The following is a 26,737-nucleotide window of genomic DNA, read 5'->3' as shown; positions in this document are numbered from 1 at the left end:
GAAAACTAGAATGGGCATTTCCTACAGAAAATGAGTGTGATTACTGAAAGCCAGCCGCTGCAGCTGCTGCAGCCATCGCCGAATCTGCAGCTCTGAACATTTTAGAAGCGACACCACTCGAACAAAACAATAAAAATCATTTGCAGTTCGCCCAGCGGAGCAATAGAAGCAACTGTCAGGATCTTGTTGTGCTTCCTGTCCCTGGACTTTTATTTTGTGGCCCCTTCTCCTTACTTCCTGTCCCTGGTTCTGTTCACCCAGCTTTACCCTCGTTGTCCCTCATTGTTTGCACCTGTTCCACCCTCTATTTAAGTTCAGTCTTCCCTTCGCTCCCCTGCCAGATCCTCGTCATTGTTAATGTGGTCTCTGCCATCGTGGTTACTATCTTCCTTGTTGCCGTTATTATCCTCACCAACCCCACCAAGTTTTCTCCGCTTGTTTTCTCCTGGTATTTTCATGTTTAGGTTTGCTTGTGTGCTCTTCAGTTTGCCAGTGCTTTATGTTGAGTTTGTTTGTGACTGCCTCCCTTAGTCCTTGTGTGTATGTGCTCCCCCAACTCTGTTACTTTGGTATTGTTCCCTTCCAGTGTGTTTTTAAGTTGTGCTCCGTTTTACTTTAACCATTATTACGTGTTAGCCTTTGTTCAGTAGTTTGTTCTTTGATATTTCTTAGTCTCCTTAGCCTTACCCTTGTGTTTACCCGCTTTAGTGGCTTAACGTTTATCTGTGCCTTATTTTATCAGTAGCCTCTGTTAGTTCTTTCTCTAACTTGTCCCCTGAGCCTTAGCTGTGTTTATTTCTGGTAATTCGGTTCCCCTCTTGTTTTCAAGTTAACTCCTTTCGTGTGCTGGTCCTGTTCATCATTTACATCTCTTTCAATAAAAGCCCCTTATTTTGCAAACCCTCGCTCTGTCTCTTCTCTTGGGTCCATCCCTTAACCAAGACCGTGACAGCAACACTGTAACATGTGAAGCATTTCATCACGGGGCAGCTGTCCACCAAGGTTCATCACGTTAGCTTGTGTAGTTTTTGAGATATTGAACTATTTAGAAGTGACAGCACATGAAACAATGAAGTAGTTTTCAATTGCTATTCACCAACTGTCCAGCAGATGGCAGCCTGTCCAAAGGAATCAACTGTTGCCATCTTCCCCTCTCAACACTAATGAAGTTCTGATATAAGATGACAAAAATGAAAGTACCCACCATGGCGCCCCCCAGTGGAGAAACGACATGTAATTTGTTCAGGACAGTGTCCTGCACATATGTGTAAAGTTAGTCATTGCATCAGCTTAAATTGTTGCACTGGAGCAACAAGGCCACCAAAAGGAGCAAAGCAGGCTTGTTCTCCAGTTCCAGTAATCAACAGGTCAGTGTTGATGAGTTGATCTGGAGTGATAGAGATACGAATCCCTGCAAACTGTTGCTAAGGAGGAGAAAGTTGGGAGACACACACATTTCTGCTCCCCTGGATCCTGCCTGCTGATCTATTATCAATTGTAATAAGAAATTCTCAGCCCAGGAGCCCGTGATGACTGAAACTGCCATTGTTATTCCCTTTCAGCACTACAGAAAGCATCAGTGCTCCATTATTAAAAATACACAGATGAATGAATAAACCGTCATAATGCTGAGGTTTCCCTCTATATCTTGAATACACATTTCCTGGTTTCCTGAACAGATTACTACTTTCAACTCATGGCTGCTAGTTTAACATTTATTGTCATCTTCTGAGCACAGATTTTTTTTCTGATGTTCATTGAAATTATAAATGGGAAATCACGTTTCATTGTAATGCATACTGATACTGTCATTTAAAACAGCAATAACAATAATGTAGGATAATACAATAATAACCACTGTAAAATGTTTTTTTGACTCATTGTGTGGGAATAAAAAAGCAATGCTGCCATCTAAAGGCTGAAATGTGTAACAGATTTCACACTAAACTGCAATGGAAAATATTTTCCCAAAAATGCCCTCCATCAAAAATTAAACATATTTGATGGTTAATATATTCCATCAAAATTGTACCGAGTCTAGTTGACGTAGTAGTAGTATTCCTGTAGTAGTATTAGTAGTCGTCTTAGTATTAGGTTTGAATTTTAGAAGAGGACACATATTTTAATCACAACAGAATTTCTCAGTTCCTCGTTTAAATACAAACCCAGTCTGCTCGTATAAAGAGGAAATGGGGACAGAGATAGCGCATGTAAAATCACGTCTATGTTTGTACTAAACGTGCGTTGATTACGTGCGTTCAGAGTGTTGCAATACGTCCACTGCACATCCAGGAAGAACTTTTTCAAAGTAAAAGACCGGAAGTAGTAGCGCAGGAAGATCTGCAAACGTTATTAGTTCTTGAACGTTAAACCAGAATGTTGTCAAACCGTATAAATATATTATAAAGACAAATGCATATTACAAAAATGGTTTATAGTTGATACAAAAAGGAAGCAGAATTGTTAATTAATTTTACCATAGTGTCATATTCAGCAGCAAACGGAAGTACACCACAAAAGAGGAAATGAAAAAAAAAATTACATTGGCGGGCGGTATAAGATGTCGCGCTCTTTTCCGAACTCAGACACCTGCGAAATGGCCGGGAGGGGTTTTCATGCGAGTGGGTTGAACACTCTGAGACCAAATCCACGCCGGTTTCGACCGGCTGTCGGAACGAGAACGAGAACGAGAACATTCTGGCAGTGACAACATAGTTGAGCGGTAACGTCACTTAACGTTAGTTGATAATATTTACGAAGCTAAATCCCTTTAAAAGTGTAGCGAGGATAACGCTTGTACAGTAAAACAACCTTACGTTAACTTTGACTTATCATTGTGCAGTTAGGCTTTTTTTGCTTTATCAACTAACAGTCAGTTGTCGAGTATGTGTCACTTTTTATTAGCTTCATTTTATTAGTTTCTTTACTGGTTTCTGCAGGCGCTGCAGACATCTTGTTCAATACTCGAGTGTTTATATTTTTAATTTTTTGCATAATTGCCTCTTATAAAATTCTATATACATTTCAGCACAAAGTACTAATCATAACTATTTTTCTAACTCTTATATCTAACTATCTGTTTTGTTTTTGTTACAGGCCTCCACGTTTCAGCGACAGGTATCCTCTGTACCTCCAGAAAGAGCTTTGTAAAGAGCACAAAATTCAGTAATTCCATAATGTACAGAGGGTAATGGAAACCATTCCTGACCTGCAGTACGTGTTTTATAGGCTAATGCTATATATATATATATATGTGTGTGTGTGTGTGTGTGTGTGTATATATATCTTCTTCTTTTCTTCTTTTCCTTTCGGCTGCTCCCTTTCAGGTGTCGCCACAGCGAATCATGTGCCTCCATCTAACTCTGTCCTCTGCATCCTCTTCACTCACACCAACTAACTTCATGTCCTCCCTCACTACATCCATAAATCTCCTCTTTGCTCTTCCTCTAGACCTCCTGCCTGGCAGCTCCAACCTCAGCATCCTTCTACCGATATATTCACAGTTTCTCCTCTGAACATGTCCAAACCACCTCAATCTGGCCTCTCTGACTTTATCTCCAAACATCTAACATGAGCTGTCCCTCTGATGTCCTCATTCCTGATCCTGTCCATCCTCGTCACTCCCAAAGAGAACCTCAACATCTTAAGCTCTGCTACCTCCAGCTCTGCCTCCTGTCTTTTCTTCAGTGCCACTGTCTCTAAGCCGAACAACATCGCTGGTCTCACCACTGTCTTGAGCACCATCCTTTCATTCTCGCTGATACTCTTTTATCACACAACACACCTGACACTTTTCTCCAACCGTTCCAACCTGCCTGCACTCGCCTCTTCACCTCTTTTCCACACTCACCGTTGCTCTGAACCGTTGACCCTAAATACTTAAAGTCCTGCACCTTCTTCACCTCTGCTCCCGGTAACCTCACCGTTCCACCTGGGTCCCTCTCATTCACACACATGTATTCTGTCTTGCTGCGGCTAAGCTTCATTCCTCTGTTTTCCAGAGCAGACCTCCACCTCTCTAGATTTTCCTCCACCTGCTCCCTGCTCTCACTACAAATAACAATGTCATCTGCAAACATCATAGTCCAGGGAGATTCTTGTCTAACCTCATCTGTCAGTCTGTCCATCACCAGAGCAAACAAGAAGGGGCTCAAAGCTGATCCTTGATGCAGACCCACCTCCACCTTGAACTCCTCTGTCACACCTACAGCACCTCACCACTGTCTTACAGCTCTCATACATGTCCTGCACCACTCTAACATACTTCTCTGCCACTCCAGACGTCCTCATACAATACCACAGCTCCTCTCTCGGCACCCTGTCATACGCTTTTTCTAAATCTACGAAGACACAATGCAACTCCCTATGACCCTCTCTGTACTTCTCCATCAGCGTCCTCAAAGCAAATACTGCATCTGTTGGACTCTTTCTAGGCATGAAACCATATTTCTGCTCACAAATACTCACCTCTGCCCTTAGCCGAGCTTCCACTACTCTTTCCCACAACTTCATTGTGTGACTCATCAGCTTTATTCCTCTGTAGTTTCCACAGCTCTGCGCATCTCCCTTGTTCTTAAAAATTGGTACCAGTACACTTCTCCTCCAGTCCTCAGCATCCTCTCACTCTCCAAGATCTTGTTAAACAAACTAGTCAAAAACTCTACTGCCACCTCTCCTAGACACTTCCATACCTCCACAGGCTTGTCATCAGGACCAACTGCCTTTCCACTCTTCATCCTCTTCAATGTCCTTCTCACTTCACTCTTACTAATCTTTGCTACTTCCTGCTCCACAACAGTCACCTCTTCTACTCTTCGTTCCCTTTCATTTTCCTCGTTCATCAACTCTTCAAAGTTCTCCTTCCATCTTCCCATCACACTCCTGGCACCTGTCAATACATTTCCATCCTTATCTTTAATCACACTAACCTGCTGCACATCCTTCCCATCTCTGCCTCTTTGTCTGGCCAACCTGTACAAATCCACCTCTCCCTCTTTAGTGTCCAACCTAACATACAAGTCCTCATATGCTCTTTGTTTGGCCTTTGCCACCTCTATCTTCACCTTACGCTGTATCTCCCTGTACTCCTGTCTACTCTCTTCAGTCCTCTCAGTGTCCCACTTCTTCTTAGCTAACCTCTTTCTCTGTATACACTCCTGAACTTCCTCGTTCCACCACCAAGTCTCCTTGTCCGCTTTCCTCTTTCCAGATGACACACCGAGTACTTTCCTACCTGTCTCCCTGATCAAATTAGCTGTAGTAGTCCAGTCATCTGGAAGCACCTCCAAACCACCCAGAGTCTGTCTCAGCTCCTCCCTGAAAACTAAACGACATTCTTCCTTTTTCAACTTCCACCACTTCGTCCTCTGCTCTGCCTTAGTCCTCCTTATCTTCCTCACCACCAGCATCATTTTATACACCACCATCCTGTGTTGTCTGGCTACACTCTCACCTACCAATACTTTACAGTCACTGATCTCTTTGAGATTACAGCATTTACACAAGATGTCATCCACCTGAGTGCTTCTACCTCCGCTCTTGTACGTCACCCTATGTTCCTGCCTCTTCTGAAAGAAAGTGTTTACTACAGCCATTTCCATCCTCTTTGCAAAGTCAACCACCATTTGTCCTTCTGTGTTCCTGTCCTGAACACCAAACCTGCCCATAACAGTCTCATCACCTCTGTTCCCTTCACCTACATGCCCATTGAAATCTGCACCAATGACAACTCTCTCACCTCTGGGGATGCTCTGCATCACTTCATCTAACTCACTCCAGAATTTCTCCTTCTCTTCTAACTCACATCCTACCTGTGGGGCATAACCACTCACAACATTGAACATCACCCCTTCAACTTCCAGCTTCAGACTCATCAACCTGTCTGATACTCACCTCTAGAACATTCCTCACAAACTCCTCTTTCAATATAACTCCTACTCCATTTCTCTTCCTATCTGACCCATGGTAAAACAACTTGAACCCTGCTCCTAAGCTTCTAGCCTTGCTACCTTTCCACTTGGTCTCCTGGACACACAGTATGTCCACCTTCCTACTCTGCATCGTGTCAACCAACTCTCTATCCTTCCCTGTCATAGTACCAACATTCAAAGTCCCTACTGTCAGTCCTACATTCTTAGCTTTCCTCTTCTCTCTCTGCCTACGAACACACCTTCCTCCTCTTCTTCTTCGTCTTCGACCAACAGTAGTCCAATTTCCAGGTCAACAATTTGTAGGTCAACAGCACCGGTGGCGGTCGTTGTTAACCCGGGCCCCGACCGATCCGGTATGGAAGTCTTTGTCACGATTCGCATGTTTGATTTGGCATGTGTTTTACGTCGGATGCCCTTCCTGCCACAACCCTCTGCATTTATCCAGACTTGGGACTGGCACAAGAAGACACTGGCTTGTGCCCCCTTGCGGTTGCATTGTGTGTGTGTGTGTGTGTGTGTGTGTGTGTGTGTGTGTGTGTGTGTGTGTGTGTATATATATATATATATATATATATATATATATATATATATATATATATATATATATATATATATATATATATATATATATATATATATATATATATATAATATATATTAGTTGCCTTTCAGCACTACAGAAAGCATCAGTGCTCCATGACTTTGAAATATTAAGATGAATGAATAAACCGTCGTAATGCTGAGGTTTCCTCTATATCTTGAATACACCTTTCCTGGTTTCCTGGACCAGATTACTTTTATGTAGTGTATGGTGGGACTCCTGTATGTCCTCACCCTGGGCGGGTAATAACAATGTCTTCCTTTCGGGATCTGCCCGGCATTCTTACATGACCAACATGCTTTTGGATCTGCTCTATGCATATGATGTATTATGATGGATGAAGTATTACTTATTGATTGCTCTGCCAGTATATCAGTGCGCAAAGGAAGCAAACCTGTAAATTGCGTAATATACTTTAAATGTAATTTCTTGCCTACATTATTCTTCAGTCCTGCTTGTTGCTGATAGGATGTCTGATGCAATTAATGCATTCTCCTGGTTGTTTTCCTCAATCCATTGTGCTGATCCTCTGTCTGGTGTTAAAAAGGGAAAATAATATGAGCATAGAGTCTATTGGAAATGTCTTCAAAGCTAACAACATTAAAGACATTGGGTTAGTTTTAACAAGGTATGTGATGTTAAGTCTTTGATTGAGACGAACTGCCGTCGCCCTTTATTCAACATCTTATTTGTTTTGATACAAGAATGCGTCGGAAATCCAGTCGACAAGTCGTTTAGTGTGTGCTACTTCCAGACTGCCAGAGACTAGAAATCCGTCATAGCTGGTGGAAACGGTGTTTGCCAGTCCTAAGGTGGGGCTCCATCTTAAGTGTCTCCCGGCCTTCAGTTAAATCCATACAACTTCCTTTCACAAGTTTGTAAGTGCAATTCTTTGTTCAAACATGTGGTTAAAAATAATCTAGTTTTAAATCAAATTTTATTTTGTGAATGCCACGTCCTGTCATTTACAGAATGGAAACACTGAGACGGAGTCTAGAGTGGGCGAGAGGTAGGATTCTCGACGATGCAGCATTAGAAGATATAATTCAGAATGTGGATGAATATATCCAGGAGATCAGAACAACCAGGTATTTAGCACAGACTAGTGCAAACTGATGACAAATTAAACCTTTAGAAAGAACAGAACCTTCCTCTCAGTTACTAATTACTTAAAAAAGTAAATTACATTGTGTTTGCCTTATGTTGCATTTTATTCTTTTTCTTGGTGTTTATTGTGTTGTGACAATATGGATAATTTTGAATGGAATTGTCTATCAACGCTGTAGTGTCACGGTATTTATGAGATTAAGCTAATCTTTATTGTTTTTACAATTGGTTTAAATAAACGTATTCGTTCATACAAGGTAATTGGGAATTAAAATATACAAAATAGAGATTTTTTCAGCACAAACTCAACACCGGCCTTCGCTGATGTGGACTGGAGCTTGTGGCCCACCACTGTATGGTATCACTCGACATCAGCTCTCGTTTCTCTTTACATGCAGTTTTAAGGCGTCATGGCTCAAATATTGGGTGTGACTCTGTTCACCATCAAATGACGTGTAAGTCTCTGTTGATGATACACAGGGATTACAGTCTGTTTGGGTGCAGTTGTGTTGTCATATCTAACTTTCGTATAAAAAAAAATTAAATATATTTGAAGTGTCATCTGCAGTGAGCCCCACAACTCTCAAAGAGATTGTAAAGTGTGGTGTTCTATATGTGGTGGTTAAATCACTCAATAAAAGGAGGAGGCAGATGGAGACGGATAACTTTCTTTCACAGTTCGGACTTCCACTTTATTAATCTCACGCTCTCGCTTCACTTCCCCTAACATCGACACCTGACAAGCCAAAAACCCAATCAGGAACCAGAACAACCTAAACTCAAGCAAATGCAATTAAGGCACAGAGAAGCAGATTCAGTCCACCAATACAAACTCAAACATGGCAAACAAAATTGGAATTATTATTATGATATATAATAACTAAAAATAAGATAAAATTAGATCCTTACACTTTAACTCAAATACACATTACATTAGTTCTTAACAGAACCTTACAAGATTATATTCTGTTGTTTTGGGGGGAAAGATGTGTATAATTCCTAAGAATTTTCAGATACTTCGGGCCATCTGCTGCATTTGCAGACATGACGGATTCAGAGCTTAACAATCTAATCAGGGATATTGTGGCAGGAAATGATCAGCTTGGAGGGGAATGTGTCCGTGCTCGAATACGGGCAGATGGTATTTGAGTACAAAGGAGAGTAAGGAAAAGTTTCCGACGGATCAACCCACATGGCGACTTCCGTCCGTGCAATGTCCTACAGGTTTGAGAGGAGATGCTACAAGGTTCCTGGACCAAATTCATCATAGCACATCGACGGAAATCCTAAACTCATCAGATATCTTAATCTGCATAGTTGTTTTACACACTTACAGAATCAATTGTATGTATGACATAGGTAAACAATAGTCACAGCTGAATTGTTTTTATGCAGAATTCTTCTTCTCTCTTTTCAAAATATTATCATTCCACTCTCTTTTCTTTGCATGCAGCTGTAATTCTGTTTAGAAAGTTAGAATAAAAACAAGGTTAGTTGGATACATGGTGGAGAAATCTGCATTTTCCAGGAGAATTTAAACTGTGAACACCAGGTTTGTATAATCTAACCAATTCAGAGGCAGTATTTTTATATGCCATTTAACAAAGTAGGTGAATGACCCAATTGTAACCGATTCAAGTGACTGTTATTTTATGTATTTTTTATTTCAGGTGCAGAATAGTTATCCGTGGTAGTATTGATCGATACAGCTGGCTTGTGGTGTTTCTGAGTGCCTCCAACAACCGTAGTGCCATGGTATTGGAAGGATTCTTGACAGCAGCGACCAGGGTTGGAATCCCTGTTGCAGTGATAATTGTATAAATTATGGTTATTAATGAATGTCTAACGTGGCTCAAGACACAGTGCCTTCCGAGGAGCAAGTGTTCACAACCAGAGGATAGAGAGACTCTGGGGTGACCTGTGGCGTGGTAAATGTGTACTTTAACCTCTTCCATCTTTTAGAGGCTGAGGAATTGCTCAGTGTGGACAATGACTTGCACCTTTGGGCCCTGCACTATACGTGTACTTATGGGCCCTTAACCAGGATTTGAAAAAGTTTGCAGAGCAGTGGAACCACCATGGTCTGAGGACTGTGAGACACCAGTCACCTTTGCAACAACCATCAACAGCAGTCCAAGAACTGATTTCATCTAGACAATCAGTGGTTGACAGACAGATGGCCAGCACACAGGACATGGGAACTGACAGAAACACTGCTGCGGATGCAAGGGATGGCGGTTTTTCAGAAACGGATCAAAGTGATGCTGCAGCAGTGGTTCCTGATGTTGACTGGCATGAAGAAGTTGAAGTACCACAAACCCACTTCAACATCTCGCAGTTCACTTTGGCCTTCGTGGACGCCCCAGAGGACATCTAGGTGTTCGTCAAGCTGTTAAGTCCTACATTGAATAGAGAAGAAGAATAGAAGATAATGTGAATTGCATGTTTTATTTAAAATTTAATCTTAATTAAGAGGGATCACACACCTAAACTGAAAGAGTAAGTCAGTTAGGCAGTGCTGAACTGAGGTGCCTGGATGATTCCAGACACCATCCACTCCTTAAATTCCTCATAGGTTTGAGGTGTTGTGGGGATCCCTAGAATGACATTCCATGTGTTGGCAGTCGGCAAGTTGCATCCCTCAGACAGAAAGTCCAAGGTTGGTCTCTCTTCAAAACCTAGTAGTGGCACCTCTTCCACCCAAAGTTAAACACCAACACTTGGTTCAATGTGACCAAGGGGCAAAGTTGGCCTGTTAAATTATAAGCACATAATGGATATAAATTAAATACATAAAGTATGTGCATAACAACATATCTAGTTCATATCTACCTAGCTACTGAAAGTAGTTATTGTCTTTTTAAAATTATGGTTTGATACACTCAATATCAAGCAACCAGTCTCTAAAGAACCCATAGGCTTTAGCCTGAGTCCTCCTCAGGTTGGTCCCAGATTGTGCAAAGGACGGTTGGAAGAGCTTAGATATTTTTGCTGCAATAAGGGGGTTGAGGTTTTTGGTGAAGACACTCCTGAACAGATGAGGGTGTTTCTTCACTTCATCCAAAAGTCCCAGACAGCTGAGGCCTTGGAGGAATCTGTATACATTTGTTTAAAGCAGTCAGTGTGGAGCAATGGTTAGTCAGTGGCACAGCTGTAATAAGTCTTACAATATGCTCTTCATAACTTACTGTTTTAAGGCAGCTTCTAACCTCCCTTCAAGGTAAAATTTGGCAGCCAACGCAACCACCACATCTCGCCCGGCCAAATCACGTATGTTCACATTGAGCGCACCCAGCACTGCCAGATATTCATTTGCACCATCAGTAGCAGTTCTGGCTTCCTCAATGTTGGATCTATACAGTGTAGTCAAATTCATAATTACATGAGAGTTGTGGATATTTTTTTTATTTCAGCATTTGACGTTCATTTGTTGTCTCACAGAATTACAGCATTTCTATTTTTTAAAATAAAAGTCAGGAAACAGGAAGTGGAGATTTTGCTAGTTTTAATCCTTCCTCCTCTTCACACGTTCACGTGGAGACCTCGTCTTAACATTTTTTCAGTGTAAGTGATGGTGGTCAACTCTACCGTCCTTTAACCGTTACAGTAAGTCCAGACTTGGTGCATCGCTGCATTACATCAAAGTGACCACAAGGTGGCAGCATTGCATTGTAATAGCTAACAGGCAGCAACGCATGGATCTAATCCATTAAAACTTGATGAGTCCCCAGTATTTCTTTTTCATTTTTGTCATCTTTGACTGATGTTTGATAGAAAGTACAATGCCCAGCTCTTTAAAGGAACTATTTAAACATTATAAAACAATAACATGGACATTTTTGAAGGAAATTAAGATATTTGGGTTTGAGTGTGTGATGGAAAATCAAGTATTATTAAATGATGACTACATTTAATCCTTAGCATTTTACCTAGTTATAACAGCAATAGTAGTCAGTGTACTTTTGAAGACTGTTTAAAAGATTGTATGTTGTTTGTCTCATAAAACTTTGTCTCATCTGTATGTTTTGTGTTGAAGTGTTTGCAGAACTGCTCCAAGGTCAGTTACTGTCTAACAGCAGACCATCCCACACTGAGTCACTCCATGCTCACAGGTGCTTATCAAAGTGCTGGAAAGGGAAAATGTTTCCATAAAAGAAGAAAAAGGCCGGGGGCAGTGTCCTGAGGGTGGACAATGTTCTGCTCAGCAACAGATGCATAACCTGCTTAGGTTTTTGGCCAAATGATTGGGTTCATTCATTTAGTGCAAAGGACTGATGGAAAAGACTCACAGTCTCTTCCCACTGTCTTGTTATACTGCCTCATATTCATTTTGCAAGGTGCCCCTTACTGGTTTTAATGGTATTTTGCCTAATTTTAAGCCATACTGTACATATTTTAACCATTGAACTTTTAAATTATGAATTGTCACATATGATATTCAATTCAATTCAATTCAACTTTATTTATATAGCGCCAATTTACAACAAAGTCATCTCAAGGCACTTTACAGAATAAAGTCCAGACTACACAAGTATGTAGAAGCAACCCAACAAATCCCCCTTGAGCAAGCCCTAGGCAACAGTGGAGAGGAAAAACTCCCTTTAATGGGAGAAACCTCCAGCAGAACCAGGCTCAGGGTGGGTGGCCATCTGCCTTGACCGGTTGGGGTGAGTGGAAAGTGGAGAAAGAAAAGAAAAGAGCAACGAAAAGCAACAACAAAACAACAAGAAAAGCAACAACAAAACAACAAAAAAGCAACAACAAAACAACAAAAAAGCAACAACAAAGCATCGTACAGGTTGTAGGATATAGAATATGTATGTTGTCACATATCTAGAATAATTTTGACAGAATATATATTCAGGTCTTTCTCGTTAGTGTTGGTGTATGTGGTTTGTGTTGATCTCACAAGAGGCAGAAAAAAATAGGAAACAACAAAAAAATAATAGGACAAGAATGTTATTGCATAATTCCACAGTTTTTTACCTGAAACTTTAAAGCACCTCATCTCACAAATGACCAAACTGTAAATTGCACCATTTGCAACATTGTGGCCCAACACACACTGAGTAATTACAGCATAAACTGTTTGACACTTGGCTCATTTATATCGTCTCACAACAAATATCAGCATATTAGCCATAGTCACATGTTATCGAGTATAATAAAGGAAGGCAAGGTGATCTATGTAATTATCTGTCTTGCAAACAAATGCAGATTTTAACTATTATCAGCATCAGTATAATATCAGTTAGAAAATAGGGTGTTAAAGAAAGGAAAGAATGAAGGTAAAGCTTTCAATAAAGATTTAAACATTTTGAATTGATGATGTTTGAAGATCACACCTGAATTTCTGCAACACCTTTGAATGTGTGGCCTAAGATCTAAACCACAGAATTATAGCAGCCACAAAATTCCCAGGATTAACTAATTGCTTTGACTCTCCAACGAAGAGAAATGTCCTTTAAAACAGGTAATTAACATTTTCTGACACTTTTCCTTTTTAGTGTCATTAATGTCCTTAAAACACAAAAGGGAAATAAACCAGTTCAGACACGATCAACACGATCACGATCTTTGAGAAACATTTGGTCATGTTGGTAATAACCAGGACTTCAGAGAGGAAGCCTTTCACGTCAACGTCTGCTGCAATACTCCATCAATCCACAGGGTGGAGGTAACACAAAGATAAACAGAAATAAGAATTTACCAGGGCGACTGCAGGTTCTTAAAATGCCTTCAATTCACATCCTATTGGTCTGAAATATTTGAAGATTTCCAGCTCACACATGCAGAACAGGAAGCATAAAATATCAAAAGCAGAGACCACCAGCACGTTGTAGGAGCGCTCGATTTTCTAACAGTTCATCCCAGACTAGCAACTGAAAACAAACGTACCCTTGGAGGTCAGGCTGACGGGCTGCAAACACTGCAGGGGGCACAGAGGGAATCAGAGGAAACTGGAAAGAAACCACAGCCTGATCAGAAATAGTCACCTGTCAAATGAAAGATCAGAATGTAAGTAGTTAGTTCTGAGTCCTTAAGTGAGTCTAAAGTGATCAAACAGTGTTTGATCAGCCTTCAGTTCATCACGTTGTTAGGAACCTGTGTTATCTCCACTAGATGAACTAGTTCAAGTCTCAATTGAAGGACGGGTTCTATATTTTAGAGTTACTGCTGAATAGAAAGGAGAGAAAGTCAGGATGCTACAGAAACATGGAGAAAGGAAAGAAAATCCACAGAAACTGTCCATCTTACAGTTTTAACATGCAGAATCGAATATTGGAACCTGTTATATATTAAGTAAAATGTGTCTGGGTAAATGTTGTATGAAGTAAATCAAAAATTATAACCAAAAAATGATTCAATGTGCCTGCAGCTTCTCACCTTTTGTCTCCTATACAACTCAACTGCATTGTTCTGTCTTCAGAATGAGGGCAAACAGATTAAAGCTCATTTTCTGTTCTCATGACATTTCATCCTGAGTCCAATATAATGTAATGAGTCACAAAAAGTGAAGTAGAGAGTGAAAGCAGACGTATCTACACCATGGATCAATCAATGCACACCTGAGCACACCTGATCCAGGTAATCAGCAGTGGCTAGTGGGAAAACAAGCAGGTTTGCAGCCCCCAAGGCCCAGAGGTCAACACTCCTGCTCTAAATCAAAAGACAATTAACCAAAATTGATGGGAATTTTTGGGAAAGTAAATCTATCTATCTAATATCTAGATATTTTCTGAATGACGATATGTCAAACGTTCTGCCATTTACATACTGGAGTTTGTCGACATGAATCGCACAGTTTAGGCACAGCTGACTTAAATGTTTCTGGCCAGGCAGTGTGTACCTTGAGTCTAAAGTAACATTGTACAAAGACAGTTTGAAACCGTCTGGACATGGACATGTGAATATGACATCCAGTTCATCATCTGCTAAGAGACTTTATGTTTTGTTCTGAATGTGTTTCAAAGGAGTAATTTCCTGTGTGGTCAAGTGAGGCATCATTTGTTTTTATTGTTCCTGTTCTTATCCCGTGAGTTCAGGGTCCCCCTATCAGACCCTATCAGCCTGAGAGACAGTGTGACCCATTTTTGTTATTTCACTAATTTGTAGATGAAAACAAATGATGACAGACAGGAATGAGCCTACAGAACATCAGATGTTGGCTTCACAATATTTAGCTACTTAGTAGCTGAATAGTTCTTTCTCCTCTGATAAAAAAGTTACCCAACGTGTCTTTGCCCGTGTTATTTACTGTGGGTGTGGACATTGGTAGAATGTGGAGCTTTAGTTGTCTTGTCTGCTTTCAAATGCGAATGCTGCCATATTATATTGTCTTTTACATTTGCTACTTTGTATCATGTAACTCGTGATCCTCCAGACAAGAGTCATACTGCTGAAAACCTTTGTTGAATGCAGATACATCACTGAGCAAAAATGAACTGACCTGTCTTGCAAAGTGAGTTTCATGTTCAGATGCCCCACAGCTGCAGTATTTTTATTTCAATTTGGATTCATTCTTGGATATGGACGTATTTTGACAGAGCAACTCTGGGATATTCAGGAAATGATCTCACACCACCTCTGAAATGCACTAAATAACCATCTTCCTTTATAGAATATGCTGATCATCCACTACATTAATATGACTGTTTGACTTTAATGGTCTTAGAAGAATAGATTCTTCTACACATAATTAATGTCTGTAATTTGTTCAAAGTGTTGGTTGAACACTTTATTCTAAATGGATAATAAATGTTTGAATTGATTTGCAGTGAGAAGGGCAGCTTGGGGCCTACTGCTTCTATTCCAACTACTCTTTTATACGTTAGAGACAAATGTCAATAGAAAAGAAATAGCCTGTCTTTAAATCAAACATTTTTATTTGACCTTAGTTTCTTGCAAAGCAGAAACACACAAGCATCCATAAATCACATGTACTCTACTGAATTTACACACATTTTGGAAAAAGAACAATTTCAACATTTATTTTAAAACTTAAAAAAATCAAGAACAAGCAAATAATGTCTTATTGAACAACTTAAAACAAAGACTGAAATCTTCTAACATGTTACATTGTCAGGCCTAACTAGCTCTCAGCGGAAACACAATCAAAAGAGAACAGATCAGAACAAGCACAGGAACAAATGAAGTGTATGATGCAATCACAAAGCAGGCACAGCACATCACCAATCTTTAACCTTTGTCACCTTCACAAACGGTCCAAGGCCACCACCTCCTGCTCCTCCTGCTGGACAAAGGAGTCAGTCGTTAGTGTCAGTGTAAGCCCACCTTCACACACACATACATACACTGCACACACATGACATTACTTAGAAGCTCTGATCTACAGAGGAGGAGGAGGAGGAGTTGCTATGGATCAACATCAGAGAAAACAGGAAGTGTTTGTGAACAAGCCAGTAGTTGGCCAAACTTACCTGAAAGAGAAAATGGGGAAATTATAACCCAGGAATCATTTTTCTAGTGCATTAAAGACGTTCTTAAAGCACATAAGTGAGAAAAATGCAGACATTTTCTCTGTGTGTGGTTCCTGTTTTATCCTCAACTATTCATCCACGACAATAGTTACCTGTTCATCAGGGCCGTTGTTGATGACTCCATGGACTCTAGGTCGACAGTTTCCTTACTCTCTGCAACGTGACCATCTCTATCACGTCATCTTTGGGGGTCCTCTCTGAGGTGCTGTTGACAGAAAGGAGGATTGGCACAATAAGTCTTCCCAGGTCCACTTGACTCATAATTTGAACATTTTGGATACAGTCCCAGGATTTAACAGTGCATTTGTTGAAGACTACATGACGACATTTTCTTTTTCTTTCTGAGGATTAATACATATTTACTGTACTGAGTAGCAGAGACAATACTCACATGTCCAGATTCCCTGAGCGTCCAGGTGGGATAATTCCCTTCCTATACAGGAAGTAGAGGACACTGCTGATGGCCAGCAGCAGCAGACACAGTATGATGACTACTATGATCACCCCACTGCCCTTAGCTGCATGAACACACAAACACAGAGAGCAAGAAAATCCTGTTAGTTCACTTCATCTAACAATTGTTCTCATCTCTGAGCTGCTACTTTGACAGCTGCGGTGTTTAAGAGGATTTGACCTTTGCTTCACTGTGTACCAACCACATAAAATAGTTTGGTTTCTTTATTTGTAGAGCACTTTTTGGCTTATCTTTGAATACATCCATACATACATACATTCCTCCAGCTACTCCAGTTTTCTCCCACAGTCCAAAGACATGATGTTAGGTTAATTGGTGACTAAATGACCTGTAGCAGTGAATGTGATTGTGATGATGGTCTTTCTCTGTATGTCTCTCTGTGATGGCCCTGAGACAGACTGGAGACCTGTCCGGGCTGTACCCTGCCTCTCACCCAATGACTTCAGCCCCCTTTTCCTGAATTCTATTGTTCAGATCAGATGTTTGAATTTGTTAAAAACTAAGATTGTGGTATTTATTCTATCACGCATACATATTTTATTATACATGATTGATTATTAGATTTTCCACTAGTAAACACTAGTTTCCTCTGATTGTACAAGTATTTTTAGTTAAGTCAAACTGATCATGTAACACCTGGAAGAGGTTCAGCCCCTCAGGACATCAGTGGATATTTAGACAAGCAAACAAACATTTATTTTATTAATATTTCTCAAGAGAGAATCAACACTACATGTATTCAGCTTATTTTTGTTTTTTCAAAATTCCGGGACATAAAAGGGGAAAGGGGAAAAGGCATCTGACAAAAGAGCTGTCAGGGCAAAACTCTTACCAGGAGTGAAGGGAGCTGGTGTGGTGACACTGGGAACTGTGAGGAAGAAAAACAACACTTAGAGAGTGAGAGTTTGTCCAAGTAAAGGATTAACAAAATTGGTTTTCAGAGCCTTTAAACTTGATTTAGCAGTTTAAACCTTAATGAGCATTGAGGTCACCCTACGTCTCCTAGTTCATCCCCTAATGTACAATCGCTAGTTTGGTCCCTAGTTAGAAGCCACATTCTACTGCCTGTACCATTAAAGCCCGACAGTGACCAAAACTTTTCAAACAGGCTTTGAAACTTTCAATCCAAAATAACTCAAATGCTGTATGAAAAACCTTTTGCTGGTTATTCCAGATTTCATACACTTAGAATTGGTGAAACACATACAGAAGCACAATGTTCTGACTTTACTGTGGTTGTGCTATTTTGTTTGTTTTTTTCCAATATGATGGAAAAATGAATAACATGAAATCAATTCAACAATTCAAAACCTGGTTGTTCCCTGCACTAGAGAACTGAGAATAAAGATTAATGGTTCACTCGCTAAATGGCCCCTTTTTTAATAATCCATCCACTCATACATGGAAAGTGAGAGAGAAGCTCTTACTGGCTTTAATGTTGAAAGCTTTGACTTCAGTGCCCACGTCATTGGAAACGTTGCAAAGAGCTCTGATGTCCGAGGTGACATTTACTGACACCACACTCTGAGCCACGTACTCGTTCGACTTTCTTACCACCTCCTTCCAGTTCTGTGGAGACACAAACACACCTTGTTGATGAAGAAACCATGTGTTTTATATTGGCACAATAGAAATGCTCTTCACAGCTGGTATAACTACAGTTGGGTGCAAAGCTTTGCATCTGTACCAGAACAAACGTTTCTTCATGAGAAGTGAAAGTGAGTGGAATTTTCATCCCATCAGGCTGCGTATCTCATTTGAATTTAAAGCAAACATCATCTTAAATAATGACACTCTTTGTATTCTCTTTGTATTCATTCAGAAATAATGGCTCCTGCACCTACAGAGAAACGATCTATGTACAAGAAGAAAGCAGGAAACTCTACAATGACTAGAATCAGCCCCCAAATCTGGGTAAGTTGGAAGTCGGACTCTACCATGAGAGAAATTTGAGGGCTTCAATGAAAAACACTGCTCCCACCATTGACATGACTACAAACAAAGCTCCTCTAACAGAAGCAGGTTAGTGCTGTGTCGTGAGCCTTCTTGGTGACCTGGGTGCCGATGATGTTCCAGGAGATGCTGGGCAGTGGAGAGCCTTCAGCCTCACAACTCAGGTTCACCATCCTGCCTATTGCCTCCTCCAGCTGCACTTCCTGATCCTCTCCAACCAGCTGGGGACCACCTAGACACACCCACACACACATATATTTGCTGAGTGACATAAAGCATTTCCTCAGCCCTTTGCCCTCACCTCACCTTAGAATTGAAATTCTTAACCCTCAAACATCCCAGTTCATATCTACTCTCCTTTAATGCTGAGCTAGTGTCAGTGGAAGTCAACGCTTCCTGCACAGATGTTTCACATGAAAAGCCCTCCAGTGACCTGAAAGGGTCCAGTTCACCTTTTTATGGTAGGTTTGGAATGTGAGAAAAAGAGGAGGAGGTGGCTGAGCTAGGGAGCCGTGTGGGGCCACTGACCTCGTACAATGATGTGAACAGAGCCGCTGCTGTGCAAGGCCGGGAAGGAGGGAGCAGAGACCTCACAATGGTACTGTCCTGTTGTTCCATAGGTGGCGTCCTGCAGGTGCAGTGTGTTTCCCGTGCCTACCTGCTTCCCATCCTACACACATGTAAACCATAAACACACACACTAATGCAGCTATTTATTAGCTTTCACATCATCTAAACATATTCATTATCCTTTTCTTTTCTACTGTTTTCAGTAAGATTTTCAATCCAGTCTCTGGTCTACTGTGTACATACCTTGTACCAGACAGTGTGTGTTTTCAGAGAGGACAGGGCATTGCAGGTTGCAGTCAGATCTTCCCCTTTGAGCATCACCTCTGAGTCTTTTGGCACCACAACAGCTGGGTCCAAATCTGAACACAACAAACAGCAAAGAAAAGGAAATCAAATGCTGTAGGAATGGATTTATCGCTTTCTTTCACATGAGACAATCAGTATGGAGGTGGAGTCTTTGTGTGTGTGTGTGAGGCCACTTCTCACAGTGCACAGGGAGCTGAATTTCTCCTTTGACGTCTGCGTATTCGTCAGAGTCCACAGGGCGACACTGATAGATTCCGCTGTGGTTTCGTGACACCGGTGACAGGATCAACACGTGGCCACTGCTCTCCAAGTCCACATCCTGGTCCTGCTCAAAAATGAATGAAAGTTGTCATCTCTGTCCATGTTGTGGAATGTTACTAGCTAACGCCAACAATCTCAAGGGGACAGGGAGTGTAAAAAGAATAGTTTCCCTAACCTTACTGGATTTCAAGTTTTAATGTTGCACACTGCATGTGATACTCATCATGTGGTGAAACAATGCAGCTGCAATTCCCAACAGACTCCATTAGGGGGATTCAGTGGGCCGACAATATATTTAGGCCCAATATCTAAACCCACGGTATTTGAAAGTAGAGATGGAGGCAGACAAGGCCGAACCGATATTACACCACGTACTGTGAAACTTACTTGTTTTCTGTGGAAAATGAAGGATGGAGGGGGGTTGCCGTCACCATGGCAACGCAGCTCCACTGTATCCCCCTCTTTGACCAAGCCCTGGGGCGACTCCCTCCACATCTCCACCTTGGTGCTAGGGTCTAAACACACACACACACACACTCAAATTAAGAAGGCTTATTCAGCGAGCTGCTAAAGTCATTTTACAAGGTCATTTCCAAGAAAGGCTCAACGTTAACTCACAGTAAACAGTGATGTTGACGCTGTTGGACTCCAACGTTCTGACGCCTCCTGGGACAAAGAAGCTGACCTCACAGGAGAAATAGGCATCTTCATCCTCCCTCACCGCTTTATACTCCAATGTGCTCTGGACGGAGAAAAAGCCTCTGGGATCTCTGCTCACATTTGCATCTGTCAAACACAATACAGATGTTTAGTGTAACAATGGACAGAAGTTCTATGAAACTGACACCTATTGCTGTAGAGGTCACAAAGTGCATATTCCAACTGTTTCTCTGTCGCTGTCAGCTGGTAATTAGGTGATCTAGACATCTGGTCCTCATGATTACAACCCTGGCAAGACTACAGCTGCTATCAGGCTTTAATAGAAACACACTGATGCTTCACATTAACAGCTTCGATTGCTAACAGAAAATTCAAAGTGTGATACAGGTGAGACCCAGACACAGTGTCTCATCTACACTTTGCACTTACGTCCTGCTGAGGACATCAGTGGCATGCTGTTCTTGTACCAGGTGATGTTGGGCTCAGGGAAGCTGTTACGAACCTCACATGATGCAACCTGGATGGAAAGTCACATTGGCCAATCTTTAGCAGCACTGTACAGGAAACTTGATTTCAGGGACTAACAGTGTCTAAGATTAAGTAGGCCCACCTTAGATGGCATCTCATTGGTCACAGATATTCCTGTCATAACATCCTTGATCACTGGGGCGTCTGGAGGAGCTGAGTTAGAAAAAGAATAATTACAAATCTTACAGATTGGAATGTTCCTTTAAACAACAGCTATTTTGAAATCCATTTAATGTTTGGTGGGTTTCCTTACCAAACACTCTGAGATCGGTCGTGACCACAGCAAACCCAAAGACCTTCTCCTGCACGTGGCAGATAAACTGCCTGTTGTCAGAGAGCTGGACATTCTGGATGGTGAGTTGAGCTTCCTGATGGTCCAAAGTCACATTGATCCGATCACTGTAGTCAGTGTTGTCGACTACTTTCTGTTTTTTGTCATCACCGTAGAAGATCAGTTTCCGAGAGACCCTTATGTCAGATGTCTGCAGAAAAGAGGACATGTAGTCAGGCTGACACATCACCTTTAACTGTGTATCATGGAGTAAAATGCTGAGTAAAATGTGTGTCCAGCTGACTGCTGCTGTGAAACAAACATACAATGTGAGCCATCGCTCAGCTGAGTCATAACATACGATATTGATTGATAGATTCTATGAGCTCAGCCCTGAATGACACATTATTCAACACTACACTGATAGAAAAGTTATTCACTCACACAGCCTGTGTGTCTCCTTTGTCCTGACAATATGATTAAAGTGAACACAATCAAAAGCTGCCTGCAGGACAAACATTGATGTTGATGTAAAATTTCCATTGGAAATAAATTCTCTCTTATAAAAAAATGGTTTTATTGTTATGCTGCATTATAGCTTAGATTTGTCTGTGGTTTATTTTATGTTTTCAACATTTTTTATCCTTTTTTACTGTTGCGTCGACAATGAGGGAGGCAATTAAATAGCCTGATGATTCAATTACAGTTGTGGGTCACTGGCCATGATTCAAATTACTGACTTTTAAGCAGCAGACCTACACAAGAAGTGAGCAGTTGAATTGTGTCAGAGAGTTTCAGTTATACTCACCACAAACCACTGGACAAATAAATCACTGGGCTGATTGTTCCCATCAGTGACGTTATACTGGCAGAGGATTTGAGCAGAGTCACCCAGGTAAACCTCAACAGTCTCCTGTGTTGTCAGCTCCACCTTTGTCCAGGCTGAAAAACACATAGACATGCACATAAATCCACTACACAGTCAGCATTGGTTCTTCCTGACCTACATCTAATTCTGATTATGACCCTCAATCCTAATTGTGCTCACATCTGGCTTTAGATTCCCTGCATTCATTAACAGGAAAGGTCAGTACAGTCCCTGATCCCTCCCTCGACTGTAACTTCTTATAGCAGCCCATGGATTTGTCATCACAGTCTAAGAAAAAGTGTCACTTTACTGCTGAATTTTTAATGTCATGAAATAATGTATCTGTGAGTACAAATCATCTGAAGGTGGAATTATCAAGCTCCTCAAAAGTGGAACTTAAGCTCGGTTTAGTCTTTAGGACTACAATTAAAAACTATCTTCTATTAATATGGGTTAACTTTAGCTGCACTTTACAGATGTATTATGTTGGAAACTGTCACAGTTTAGTGTTGGCAAATACTGAGGGACACAAAAGAACAAGAGCACAAACATAGACATTTACTTTTGAATAAGTGTTTTAAATATGAAGAAAACCACTTTGCAAGACCGAGACCTTGGTGTTTTAAGAGTCCAGCTGCCACCCTGCTGCTCCCCCCCCACCACCCTGTCAGCCCTCCTCACAAACAATCATTTTCTGGCCTGTGCTCGGCCAACCGTTCCTTTTTTTTTTGAGCATTCAAATATCAGGACCTTGATAGTTACTGAATTAGAATAATCAGCACAGACAATATTTCAGCAATGCAATGTTTTTACTGGAATTATGCTTAATTTTCTTAATATTCTGTTAAGACATGTTTGTCATACAAAATACAATCTAAATACAATCTAATTGAAAAATCTTCATATATTCCTTAAGTACTGGAAAACAGGACTTTGTTTAACTCACCCATATAGATGAGGAGAAAAACCACAAATGTTCTTTTCAGGAAAGCCATGTCCGCGTTGCTCGTCGTATCACACCAAAGTGGCTTCTTTACTTGAACTTACCAGAAACCCGCAGGAACTAGAATCGAAGTATCTTTCTATTCAAAGGCAGCTTATCAGTCATGTAACAGTTTCAGCATTCTTTGCGTTTCTTACGTCACCAAAAGTTTAATCGGAATGTTGCAAAATTGATACAAATGTAATAAAATCATTCTTTTACATCATTTAATAATTTAAACTGGCTGTATGAACATAAGAAAAATAAAATGGTGAGAACACATTAAAGTAACAACCACAAACAACAAAATATATTTTTTATTAAATGGCCAAAATCACATGGGTAACAATAATAACTACCTGGAATCACATCTGATAGTTTTTAAGTAATAATCTCAATTAAGAGCTGGAAAACTACATGTTAATTGAATAATAATATTGCAGCTCCTCAGCATTGAGGCATTTTAAATCATAGTAGCTGTATAGGTCACAAAGCCAGGCCCCTTTATGTCAGCAGATATAAAGCTTTTCCTCTGTTAGTCTTGTTCTTTTAGGATATTAAAAAGGTGCATCTTGTTATCTTGCCTGAGAACCTGAGGGCACCACAGACTGTGGACTGTTTCAAAAAACAGTTAAAGACTTTTTTGTTTAGAAAAGCATTTTAAAGTGATCATTTTAAAATGATCATTACTTTTTACTTTAATGCTGTGCTATTCTATGTTTTATATGTTTTGTAGGCTTTACATGTTTTATGTTTTATTCCTGGTCTTAATCCGCTTGTGTAGCACTTTGAGATTTGTTAGCAAATGTAAAGCGCTTTATAAATAAAATGAATAATAATTATTATTATTATTATTATTATTATTATTATTATTATAAACTGCTTTGATTGACAGCTGAAATGAGATGTGCCAGAGGAGAAGAGGAAGCAAAGCGATATTTAAAGAAAAGCTTAAACATTTTTAATATTGTAAGTTGACCTGATCATGTTGTCAATTCTCACTGAAACAAACTTATTGCAGACAGTGCTGCATATTCTGTTTTATCAAAGAGAATAAAAAAGATAGATCCTTTAAGTGTAGGTCTATGAATATCTGAATATATCTGAATATGAATGAATATGAATATGAATATATCTCATCAATAACTCCATTACTAACCATTTCAATCAATATTTAGTTCAATGATGTTCTTTACTGTTCACAGATCAGGGTTCAATGAGCATAAGTCATAAGCATAAGACCTACATATAAATTACAATAGTTTTATATGCAATTGATAAAAAATTTAAAAATTGTATTTTATATTTGGATTTTTTTTGTTTATGGCGTGATGTGGATAAATTAAAATGAGACATCTCTTCTGTTCATGGTCAAATTGACCCGTTTTAAAGTTAAGAATTTAAAATAATACTTAAAAGTATTTTTTCACTTTGAAACTTTCCTGCTTGGCTTTTTTAGTGTAATCAATCAAAATAAAAATGCTTCAGTTCACATATTTCTAACCCTCGTACATGTTCATGTTACAAAGATACTGTTCGGGTCAATTTGACCCAGTGACAAAATACAAGCTAAAAACAGTCAGAAAAATCAAATACTATTTGTTTCTTTGCAACGATGAGACATAATACACCGCTGTCTCACACTCACACACACTCTTGACTTCATCTTTGAAGTGTGAGAATGCAGGTGTTGACTTTTGACAGGAACCTTCTCAGTTCTCGTAGACAAACTCCACCCACATTGAGTGGTCACTCAGATGTGTATTTGGGGACAAAGACCACTGAATTTCACCATTTTTTGATGTGAATGGCTTCAAAGAAGAGGTCAAGAAAATGTGTGTGTGTGTATGTGTGTGAGACGGGGGTGTATTATGTCTCGTAGTTGCTCTAACACTTGCATCTCGTGAAATGTGAACTTTTCTGATAGGACTTTGCTTTGATGGTTTTTTCCTTGATTTAGATTTTTGCTGCCTTGTACCTCACTTGTAAGTCGCTTTGGATAAAAGCATCTGCTAAATGTAGCTGCTCTAAATGTCAGCTTTCAACAAAGAGACAGAGATAAGGCTGCACTGATACTCACCCACTGATCAGACCCTACAAACAAAAGCTTTTCAGCTCTGTCTATATGATCATGGTAAAGTTAAACTTGCATTGGGAGGCAACACTCCTCCCAAAGCACCAACCTCACAGTTAACATGATACCAACATCTTTAGGAATAAAACCCAAACGAACTACATATGCTACATGTCACTAATCACTAAAAAATACATTCATCTTTAAAAAAAAAAAAAAAAAAGGTTCACAGACTTCAGAACCCAATAAGGTGCTTGAGAACTTCTCAGTTTGAATTAAGTTTATTAAAGAGTGTTATTGTTGGCAAAGCAGGATGATGATGATGATGATGATGATGTTGCCCTACGTCTCGCTGGATGGCGCTGATCTCCAGTCTATGAGGGAGACGAGCTGAGTCTGGAGGGAAGTTAGGGATCTTACGGGGAGGGGTGGAGTATGGTCCTGGCAGTGTGTGCGTGGAACGGAGCCGTGGTGGATCTTCAATCCCTCACGTGGAGGGAACTCCACAAACCTTAGTGAAACAATATTCAAAAACCCCCAAATCCCCTTTGAGTGAATATTAATACTTGGTAACACTGAAGAAGTCCGTGATGCTTGATTCAATAAACATCAGTCTGAGCTTCACAGGTAGGAAATCACATGGAGAGACAAACACTTATGCACGTGAATCAAACATGGACATGACATGGAAAACATTCCCTTTGGTTGGCATGGTTACAAGGGTCCGTGATGAAACCTTAGCAGTACTCACAATCCTTAGCGTCATTTAGATAGTCGGCACCAGAGAGAGTCAATATGGAGCCGTTACTCCCTAACACAGAGCGGCAGGCGGAGTCAGGTCAACACACGCACCGTGGATCGCAACGATGAACTCTCATGAAGGCTGGAAAGTCGCGGTGATCACGCAGACAATGTGACAGCTCGGTGAGGGAACTGAGGAGGTATATAAGCAAAGTGATGAGAGCAGGTGAAACCGATTACCGGAAGTATTACAGGAAGTGGCTGCAAAATAAGAGTCCTGAGGGAGGAAGTGAACTCGGGGATCCTGACATTTTTAGATGAAAGCAAATGATGGCAGAGAGGAATGAGCCTACAGAACATCAGACTTTGGCTTCACAATCAGTACTTTGCCCGTGTTATTGACTGTGAGTGTGGAGGTAGAGATGAGTTTTCCTAAAATGTAGGAGTCCATAAAATGAACATGACTTGTTTTGTCACAGAGAAACCATCCAAAACTTTCAGCAAATCACAAGGCCATCAGCCTTATAATACACTTTTTAATCGCTTTTCTGGTTTCTGAATAATCACAGATTTAGTTTGAGGCACTTTTTGGTGAATGTTCAGCTACAATAAAGGTCTTATGGTGCTGCCTGATTTCTCTGTTCTTCATAGGCTCTTTTTTTTAAACATTGAGTTTCTGTAAAATGTCATAATAAACATTGAAAGTCTAAAAAAAAAACAGTATGTATGTTACAGTGTGAATTTAGGTAATAGGACCCAGAAGAACAGACACAAGGGGAAGGTATAAGATAGTTTATTGATAATGGTGGAAATAGATGATTGGTGATTCAAAGGTTGGGGAGTCTGAGTTCAGGTTGCAGTTTACAGAGCGATAGAAGGGGGGAGATCGAGCATTGTAGCTGGAGACAG

The 26,737-nt window shown here is 40.4% G+C and overlaps 1 protein-coding gene and 2 long non-coding RNA genes across 4 annotated transcripts; 1 reads left to right on the top strand and 2 right to left on the bottom strand.

Annotated features, from left to right (window-relative positions):
* Positions 1 to 2,518: 2,518 nt before the first annotated feature.
* On the top strand, positions 2,519 to 11,613 carry LOC137100460 (uncharacterized). Of its 2 annotated transcripts, none has more exons than XR_010910911.1 (5): positions 2,519 to 2,722; positions 3,097 to 3,213; positions 7,236 to 7,409; positions 7,503 to 7,619; positions 9,309 to 11,613. It is a non-coding gene; the product is annotated as an uncharacterized lncRNA (long non-coding RNA). The 2 variants fall into 2 exon arrangements; XR_010910912.1 differs by having other exon boundaries at positions 2,519 to 2,737.
* Positions 11,614 to 15,534: 3,921 nt separating this feature from the next.
* LOC137100603 (uncharacterized) lies at positions 15,535 to 16,661 on the bottom strand. Its single transcript, XR_010910939.1, has 3 exons — positions 16,531 to 16,661; positions 16,232 to 16,344; positions 15,535 to 15,892 (listed from the first exon to the last, which is right to left on the bottom strand). It is a non-coding gene; the product is annotated as an uncharacterized lncRNA (long non-coding RNA).
* A 711-nt stretch (positions 16,662 to 17,372) lies between these two features.
* LOC137100148 (cell surface glycoprotein MUC18-like) lies at positions 17,373 to 23,026 on the bottom strand. The gene is made up of 13 exons (XM_067477783.1): positions 22,978 to 23,026; positions 21,972 to 22,105; positions 21,146 to 21,374; positions 20,975 to 21,045; positions 20,794 to 20,881; positions 20,323 to 20,490; positions 20,092 to 20,219; positions 19,624 to 19,768; positions 19,381 to 19,496; positions 19,096 to 19,237; positions 18,629 to 18,799; positions 18,042 to 18,203; positions 17,373 to 17,482 (listed from the first exon to the last, which is right to left on the bottom strand). Exons 1-13 carry the CDS (start codon positions 23,024 to 23,026, stop codon positions 17,373 to 17,375), a joined length of 1,713 nt encoding a protein of 570 aa, XP_067333884.1.
* Positions 23,027 to 26,737: the final 3,711 nt, after the last annotated feature.

The sequence above is a fragment of the Channa argus genome, chromosome 15 (assembly GCF_033026475.1).
Source record: "Channa argus isolate prfri chromosome 15, Channa argus male v1.0, whole genome shotgun sequence".
NCBI classification, from domain to species: domain Eukaryota; kingdom Metazoa; phylum Chordata; class Actinopteri; order Anabantiformes; family Channidae; genus Channa; species Channa argus.
The sequence above is the reverse complement of the archived record's forward strand: the minus strand, read 5'-3'. Positions and strand labels throughout refer to the sequence as shown.